The sequence below is a fragment of the Etheostoma cragini genome, chromosome 4, assembly GCF_013103735.1.
Source record: "Etheostoma cragini isolate CJK2018 chromosome 4, CSU_Ecrag_1.0, whole genome shotgun sequence".
Taxonomy (NCBI): domain Eukaryota; kingdom Metazoa; phylum Chordata; class Actinopteri; order Perciformes; family Percidae; genus Etheostoma; species Etheostoma cragini.
In genome coordinates this window covers 30,222,044-30,231,347 of record NC_048410.1, presented here as the reverse complement: position 1 = coordinate 30,231,347, position 9,304 = coordinate 30,222,044, and the positions used below count along the sequence as shown (strand labels likewise).

The 9,304-nt window shown below is 42.6% G+C and overlaps 1 protein-coding gene across 1 annotated transcript in view; it reads right to left on the bottom strand.

Moving 5' to 3' along the window:
- The window catches only part of ripor3 (RIPOR family member 3), a 43,500-nt gene that overhangs the window by 13,977 nt on the left and 20,219 nt on the right, over positions 1 to 9,304 (bottom strand). Inside the window, exons 2-7 of the mRNA XM_034869765.1 lie at positions 6,394 to 6,492; positions 3,657 to 3,812; positions 2,983 to 3,061; positions 2,854 to 2,877; positions 2,692 to 2,745; positions 2,060 to 2,209 (exon numbers count right to left, since the gene is read on the bottom strand). Of these exons, the coding sequence (XP_034725656.1) occupies positions 2,060 to 2,209; positions 2,692 to 2,745; positions 2,854 to 2,877; positions 2,983 to 3,061; positions 3,657 to 3,812; positions 6,394 to 6,491 (561 nt within the window). The 5' untranslated portion in view covers position 6,492. The remainder of the gene's footprint in view (positions 1 to 2,059; positions 2,210 to 2,691; positions 2,746 to 2,853; positions 2,878 to 2,982; positions 3,062 to 3,656; positions 3,813 to 6,393; positions 6,493 to 9,304) is intronic.

The following is a 9,304-nucleotide window of genomic DNA, read 5'->3' as shown; positions in this document are numbered from 1 at the left end:
CCCCCCCCCCCCCCCCCCCCATCACCTCCCTCTGTGATCATTCAGGCCACAATAATCTGTTCTTCTCTTTTGTTAACACTTCCTGGTGATGACACTTTTACATTTTGCTGCTCCACCAAAATCATTTGTAAAGCTTTGATAATGTTTTATTTTCTGTGGATGCAATTATTTTTGACCAAATTCGACAGAACCCCCCCATCCACAATTTAAATCCAATTAAAAAAGCATCAGTGTTGAAACTGAAAGTGACACTGTTTCAGGTTAATGGGAAAGATAAAAAAAAAAAATATATATATATATACATATATCTAGGCACCATATATCTTTTGGTGTATTTCTCTTGTTATGGACGGTCAGGTTGATCATAGTAAAATAGTTTGCCTTACATATGGGAAGGTTTAATTTAATAAACATGCTGTCTTTTCTAATCATCTCACTCATTCATTATTCCCTCGCTCCCAGTAACTTCCCTTTGAGTGCGTCTCAGTCCTGATTAAAGCAGATAAAAGGAGACGACTTTGCAGACAATGTTCAGCTTTAAATTTATCCTGCCAAGGGCGTAGGTTTGGTTTTAACATTGGGAGGGCGGGGGCACATTATGACCGGGGGCTGTGGAAAAATGTAAGCGTCAAACACTTTATTTCCTGCACACTAAAAACAGAGGAGGACTGGCAGCTCACTACCCGGACTTCGCCCCTGAACCAAAAACAGAAAGTTTGTGTGTAGTTACAGTTAAAATACAGAACCTTTTCTCTTCTTTGGCCTGAATGCAAAAAGAAAACACACTGGCTAAACTATTTCAACACGGTGGGTTAGTTCTTATCAGAAGGAGAACCTAAACAGGCGAGCAGAGTGGAGGCGGGTCGAGCAGGTACCATGTCACGGAAAAACACCATTTATCTCCCAGACCTATCTTTATAGGAGGGGGACAAATCTACCTCTTCTAAATATTGGGGGGGGGGGAATCTGACCCTGAAATCTACGCCTATGCATCCTCCATGGTATCTGTTACACATGTGCAACTTGAAAGGACCACAGACGTTATTTCTGACTTTACTAACTGTTTTATGACCTATCATCATTTCTATTGACTCATGAGTATTTTACTTATTATTACTTTAGTGCTAAACTTTGGTGAAATGCTGGAATTGGAATCCAACATTAGGAGCTGTGTTGAGGGTGCAGAAGAAGAAACAGGCCGTTTTGACTTTGGGTCGTTCATCATGCAGGCGGAGATGACATGTGTGACTGTGTTCAGTGTTTGACCTCCGTCTGCTGCACACATGGTCGGAGCGAGGCCCGGCGCTGACAGCCATGTTCCACCGGAGACGCGGTAGAAACACACTGCCCATTAAATGAAATGGTGTTCTTGATTTGTGAACATAAACCCTGAATACTGTCTACATCCAATCCAAACCCACTGTAACTTACAGACCTACTCTGTCTGTAGAGGGTCCGGAGATAACTTCTTTCTTATTGCACACTTTAAATCAAACTGACTGCAGGAGGTAACGCCTGGTCGGCCTGCAATTTGAGGCTGATTTTGAAAAGAACCTCAATGCGTTTTAGGCCACGAGGGGTTTTATTGTTTGAGTGGCATTGCCGAGATAATTTACACCTTGATGCCATATGCAGTTGGTTGCTTGTTCGTAAATCCTGCATGGGGTTGTTGTTCAGACCTGAACCTTTTTTCTTTTCACCCTCCTAATAAGTCAAGTATTTTGTTCCTGTTGCAGTTATCTTTATGGCTCAAATTCACTTTGAACAAGCAGTGAAGGAAAGACAGAAATAGGACCTTTAACTGCTGATATAAAGTCTTGTGTGATTACTGTAAACGGAGCAAATCTATTCTTTAGGGAACACATGAGACCTCCTCACATGAGGGCCCCAATGCATGGTCCAGATGTCTTGAGCCAGCTGGAATGTCTGGAATGTTCTCCAACTTTCAGGTAGAACTATGAAGGACTTACCACCATTCTTTGAATACACAACAGATATCAGCAGGACACACACACACACACACACACACACCCCTCTCTCTCTCTGATCCTGGCAGTACCTGCAGGCTGTGTCTGTGGTTGCGACTGAGCTCCAGAAGGCTCTCCCTGGAGGCCCTGGTGGACGGGGACAGTGAGAAGGCTCTCTTCATGTTGACCACTCCCTGACACAACCTCCACTGGATACAGTACGTCTCGTACAGCTCCTCCACCTGCACACACCAGACATACACACACTGGCTTCAGATACACACTCAACTACACATGGACTTCCTGTCTTTCCATAAAACTATCTGCTTGTGGGCTTAACTTTGCATGGACTGGGACTATTCTGGTGATTCTGTCTCTACCTGTCCCCCAGATGTCCTGCCTTTGCTTTCCAGCCACCGAACCTGAACACTTATCTGCCTGCCTGCACCTTTTCCCTGCCCCATTCCTTTTTATGCCAGTAAGCTTTTATATATATTCACTTTCTTTTCATTCTGGTCATTTTCCTGCTGCCTCACCCTGACCTGCCTGAAACAAAACTGTTAAAAGTTCTCCATACCTTTCTAATTAGAATGAACACAGCAATTTCCTAAAACATTTGTTGAGTTGTTGTATCCTTGATGATCACTCGATCATGTTTACCTCAACCTGACACCAAACCTAATCTAGAAAGATGAGTACATGTAAATGTGATGGACTTTTTTACCTTGCTGATTTGAAATTCTAATCTTCGTATGTATCTCTCCAATGCTCTGATCTCCTGTGAAAGCAATGCATGAAAGCCTTGTTTAAAAAGTGTGTACAGTATATTATTATATACTGTGTATTGAAAGCAGGTTTGGGTTTGTAGTTCTGGTGCAAAGATTACCTTCTCTAGATCATACAGAAAGGCCTAGAAAAAGATAAAATACATGTTTCTTATTATTTTTTATAACAACTCACTGAAAAACAACTCAAACCATCCACATCCACATAGTGTGTTCTTCTCTCTCCTCACCAGTCTGGAGTTTCTCTTGGTCTCCCTCTGCTGGGAAGACAGGAAGTACATATCTGCCTGGTGTCCCTCCAGGTACTCCCTGCGGACCCCAACGTTCATTCGTTAAGTATCATGCACACTAATATACCACTATTATTCCCAATGTGGCAACACTCCGAATTTGATTAAGGTCATTTAAACAGAGTATTTCATCTGGATATTCTGATATAATGCCTTTTCTGAATTTATTTCAGATTAAATTGTGGGATACGCCGGTGTTATTTGGGTGTAAGAGGCATTCTTTGGACATATGTACAGCATATTTAGAATATGCTTCTCAATCCGTGTTTTTTACCACAGTTTGTGACAGTTTAAGACCTCTTACAGTCAGCTCTGTGGGTTGCTATGGTGATTGTACACAAACCAATCAGACAGAGAGGATTGGACGAAAGAAAAGAACATTATGAAAGACTTGTATCAACAGGTTTTTGGTCATACACATACATCACAACGCTGATGCAGATGATTACTTTTGCTACTCTAAGTTTATTTTTCTGATTATACTTTTATTCTTCTGGAGTTTGAATGCAGGACTTTGACTTTTTAATACTGCTTTTATACTTCAATTATATTCAATTAAAACACACCCACTACCCTTTTCTCCTATTTTCCCTATTTTCTACTATTGTACGTACTTGAGTCCTTTGCGTAGCGTCTGGAAGACCCTGTCGACCTGCTCCGGCTGCAGAGACCAGACAGCACCCCCCCCTCTGCTGGCAGACAGGTGCATTCTGGGAGATTTACCTCCTGTCATGGCTTTGGAGCGGAGAGAGTTCCGAAAAGAGGTTGTCCTAAAAACAGAAAAAAGTGAGATGGGTCTCCACTTAGATTGGCCAATACTCAGAACCAAGCTTAGTTTTTTCATATTCTGGATTGGCTTTCCGACTTTCAGAGTCAAAACTGACTCCACAATAAATTCAACCATTAGTTTCTCAACATGGCCAGCAGTTTTCCTAAGCTTCCATGTCTTCTTAGATTGAATGCTTTTGTTCACTGACCTGACCTCTGGCCTGATGTCAGGCAGCATTATTAACTCGTTACACTCCGTTTCCAGCTCCAGTCTGACGTTGCCTCCACTCTAACTGGTTTTCATTCCCGGGGAGGGAGGATTTGATCTTCCCTGACCAGAGACTAATCGATTCGTATGAATCTAACGCCCTTTTAGGTAGACACGGATGCGTAGCCATGCCAACAGACTGGTTTCGCCATGGTTATGAGGAGTGGGGCGATGTCAGGCAGTATTGAGACAGCTTGACAACAGCGTTAGATCATTTTTCAACCAACACAACCGCTGTCACATGTGATGAACAGATTGGAAATCTCACCAACAGGGGAAACAATCTCGAAGCCGCTCTCTAAGGTGTTATATGACACGATGATGTAAGTTTGACGAAGGCAAAGGAAGATAGTCTGTTGGCCAATCACGATTTGTTTTGTAGAGCAAGTACAACAAAAAAAACGTGAAAACACGTCTTAATGTTTCCTCCCAGTCCAGGGATTGGACCCTGCTATGGTCAGGGTTAAACACAGGCACCAACGTGACTTGTTTAATGTTCGCCAGCATGGTATAAAGAAGCCATTGGCTGTTGTAAGAAAACAGGAAGTGAATAGTTGTCTCCAGACGTTTTGTTGACCCATCCATTCACCACTAACCCCCCCCCCCCCCCCCCCCCCCCCCCCCCCCCCCCCCCCCCCCCCCCCCCCCCCCCCCCCCCCCCCCCCCCCCCCCCCCCCCCCCTCATTCCATCGGAATTAACCAACACTGTCACTTTTCTTAACAGAACAGTCTCTTTTTATATTGTACTTTAAAGCAGTGCTTCTCAACCTTTGGCAGTGGCGACCCCCCGATTTAATGAAGTTGGTGTTAAAAAAGCAGTCATCCATGTCTAAACAGGCTCTTTGGTGTGTTTGGGTCCGTACACACATATGTGCCGTGTTTTTTACCAGCCAGATTTCTCCCTCTGAATTAGCAGACCTCTGTAATTATGAACTCGGTCATAAAAGTGCTTTCCTGCTGCGGGATATTTGTGTTAGTGTGCGTGTGTGTGTTACGTTTATGTATTTTATTTATGGCCTGGGTCGTGTCCCCATCAAAGCTCTGCAATAAAGAATGATGAGAGACAATGTGGTGTCATGCTGTCAGAGCAGGACCACAGTGGAGACGCTCAGGAGTGAACACTGTGTGTGTGTGTGTGTGTGTGTGTGTGTGTGTGTGTGTGTGTGTGTGTGTGTGTGTGTGTGTGTGTGGCATGTTTAGGATGGAAAAATCACAGGAAGTGCATTCCAGCGCTCGTTTTCTTGACATGACATTTCATTCTTTCTCTCTCTCTCTCTCTCTCCCGTGGGACTGACGGACTCGTTCTTTCTTCCTTCAGAAATAACATCTTGTAGTCTGTGGTGCGTTCACTGCCCATCAACGAGGAACGGGCTCGTCTGAGGGCGACGGGCTCTCCCTCTCACGACAGGAGACCATTTATCTTCCAGCGCTTTAAATCTCAAGAGATTTTGTTTTCCTCCGTCACTTCGTTGAACTGTTACAAACATTTATTTGTTGGTTTGACATCAGTTATTTTTTCAATTCCAAGGTTTGAACTCTAATTAACTGAAACACTTGTTGTTATTAATTGCACAAATCTAATCAGATTTGAAGGAGATGAAGAAAGTTAAAGACGTGACTCGATTAAAATGATGGATGTGTTTATGCGTTAGTTTTAGGGAAAGGGAGTTCCCAGGGAGACGCTAGACTCAAATGGTTTTGGTATCTTGAAGACTGCGTCTTGTTTCCTTTCTTGCAAAGAGTTAAATGAGAGGATCAGGACCACTCTCATGTCTACTAATATCCACTCAGCTGCTTTCGTGGATCACATGACTGACAGGCTGCCCTCTGATATGCCAGAGGTCGGTTAGCTTGCAGTCCCGAGTGTCTATCCTGTCCTGGGGAGCCCGGATGTTGTCTCTGTTGTTGCTTGAATTTTAATATCCCAATCTGACCAATTGGATTTGAGCAACCTTGATCTATTGTTTGAAATTCTGAAACTCTGATCATTGGATCTGAATGTGGGACCATCGGAGAAACTTTGAAGTTGGAAATTTCATATTTTAATTTCAAACAGGTTAATTCAAAACAAATGCAGTCAGATACATAGTTTTCAAGTAAATATTAAAATTTTAAGTATTCATTGGTTGTGAAAGTTCATATACTTTTTTCTCTTATTTGTTTCATACGTGTCGTGCACAGTCTGTGATGTACACAACGCTTTAAAGACCTCATTTGTTTCTGCTTGTCATTTCTTTAAGACTGAAGCAATTTAAGTCAACTTGGTTGATCTTTATTCCCTGCATTCTCATTGGCTGTAACGGCGTGCCACTCACCGCCGTCGTCCAGTCAGAGAGCTGGAGCCGGTGAAGGAGCGGCTCCTGTTGACCAATCCGCCATCTGAGGGCGAGTCGAATCGCAGCTTCACCGACATCCTGAAGACAGAGAAGAATTAATTAATACCTTGAATGAATAATGCCTGATCCCAATTAATTGTTCTCTGTTTGATGAACAGCTGCTGAAGTTCCAAACAAGAATGTCCAAAGACGTTTGGATAAATATAGCAAGGGAGTTTTGAACAGAGTGATGGTTTTAGGTGTGGCCGACTGCCTCTTCAGCTTCATCAGCATGAAGAATGACTTCTTTACGATGGGGAACAGAAAACAGAAGGATGTATGGCACATGGAAAAAAAGCCATTCAGTAATGAAGAACAGGTGATGTGTAAATAAATCCTCTCCTGTCTTTCATACACAGGTACACACACTGTACATAAAAAATACTGTGTGAAAGTAAACAATACCAATGTGCTCCCACACACACTGCCTGGATGCCATCTGTTCCCAGTCTCTAATGTGGTTCCTGTGAGTTTATTATTGTCTATGGCGATCAGCTGTTTTTCTTCTAAAGGAGCTGCTAAAGCCTTTTTTAATCGTCATTAACAAATACATCTAATGTGGAAAAAGATCCTCCAGAGACAGTCTGAAGATGATGTCTGGCTGAACAACATGATTCCCGGAATGATGTGTGGACTAGCCAGACCATTTTTTGGCCTTTGTGTTTCCTTTCCTTTCCTTTTTCCTTTCTTTAATTAAAACATCTGCAAGTCTCCCTCGTGTTCAAACTTGACCTGGTTTTGTGGTCAAAACCAGCTGAAACAAGGTCATCTACCCCTGTGACAGGGATTTAAACCAATAGCAGGAGCAGAAACTTGTTGCCAGGGTAATGAGTTCACAGTAACCCAGTTTGGAGTCCTGACCAAGATTGTAAAACACACTCTGGTCCTGATGCCAGAACCAACAGAGTCACATAGCAACCAGACATACAGGGACAGGGATGGAGAAACCAGGTCCGATGGCTTTACACCAGTCCCTCAGTCACAGTAATGGAAGATTGGGGGGGGGGGGGATCTTGAATCCTACATCAGCCTACATTACCCCATTTAACACAAGGCTACTTACCAAATAAATCAAAGATTTGGACACAGAACATTGAAAAACGATTGCATTGCTTCTGCCAAAGCAAATAGTCTGCTCCATTTGTACTATGTTTTCTCCCTGAAGAAAAAAAATCAAGCGTCCTTTGTTTTTAAGGTATAATCATCGTTTATATGTCTTTATGGGGGTACATGTCAACCCCAACCTTGCGTCCATAAGGTTGACGTTTTGGTTACTGGTAAAATATCTCACCTACGTTTGAGTAGATTATCGTGAAATGCGGTTCAGACAGTCACGCTAGCATCTAGCATTTCCTAATGTAAGCCTCCTGCTTTGTAAATGCTGAGTGTCGGCTTCGAGAAGCGCACAGCGTGGAGGAATCAGCTGAGTTGCATTCAGCCGAGAGCAGCAGAACAGCATAGTTCTGCACATTAAACAGCTGTAACAAACTATGGCGAGAATGTCGAAGACATCCCACAGTCAAACAGGCATGAAGAGTCTTTCTGCTGACACAGATGGACATCCATCTCCACCTGTCTGCTCGGTCCCAGGCTCTGCTTGGATAACCAGCGTCTTCCAACAAAGAAGCTGCAGTCCTGTCAATCCCATCAGTCAATGGGAATCCCTCTCACCAACCGAGACACATGTTGTCCAGGTAGCTACTGTACATACTCACACATGTACAGTTACTCAAGTACTCTACTTCAGTACAATTTGGAAGTATTTTCAAATTGAGTGTTTCAATGTTGTGCTACTTTATAGCATCAGTAATATTATTTTGATATAGATAGATAGATAGATAGATAGATAGATAGATAGATAGATAGATAGATAGATAGATAGATAGATAGATAGATAGATAGATTGATAGATAGATGGATAGAAGGATAGGAATTACCAGTCAGGAGACCAATAATGAAAGCAAGAAGATATACACTGTGGTGGACTGAACGTGCACCAGATCCTGAACATGTGGAATTCTCCATAATGAAAACAGAGACCTTCACTGTTTACACTGAGAGAGAGAGATGGCAGGAAAATGAGAGATAGAGCAGAAACAGAGGGATACGTTACATTTGACTGCAGGGAGAAAGAGCAATCAGTGAGAAAGACGACACAGTCAAAGACATAGTAATCTTCTAAGCTGTGAACATCACACAGAAACTCTCACACTGTTTTTTTAAGTTAAAATGAGCCTTTCTATTAGATATTTGTCTCGACATGATTTTGATGAAGGAACTACAGCTGCTTAGATACATAAACTATAGTGACCCGAAGTGTGTTTTATTGCAGTTTTACCAAACTTTGTGAAGTTTGATTGATGCCAGATTACATTCTTTCCAATCATGTTTCACACCACTTACTAGGCTTGTCTCCTCATTGTGTCCAACTTGTTCTACTTACTGTAGACATTTTGCTCATTTGTATATACAGTATATTTTTTTACTGCTGTTTTCCTTCAAAGTGGCCTCAGACCAGCTGATTTCACTGCTGATTAATTAGCTGCGGCTGGCTGCAGGTGCGCGGGCCACAGACTGCAGCTGGTGTCGCAGCTTCTTGTTTCACTGGGATTGAAAACAACTGAGAACTGCTCGTTTAAACGCAACTGAGAACATGTGAAAAGATACATTAAACTGTGAAGAAATGGTCTAATTACAATTCTACCGATGTACAAAAGAAGAAAAAAATACAAACCTGGAATGTGATTCGAATGTGAAAGGAGAGAGGCAAATAGAGAGTGGTAGAGAGTTCATGGGGGGATGAGGGTGTTTGTGTGTGTGTGTGTGTGTGTGTGTGTGTGTGTGTGTGTGT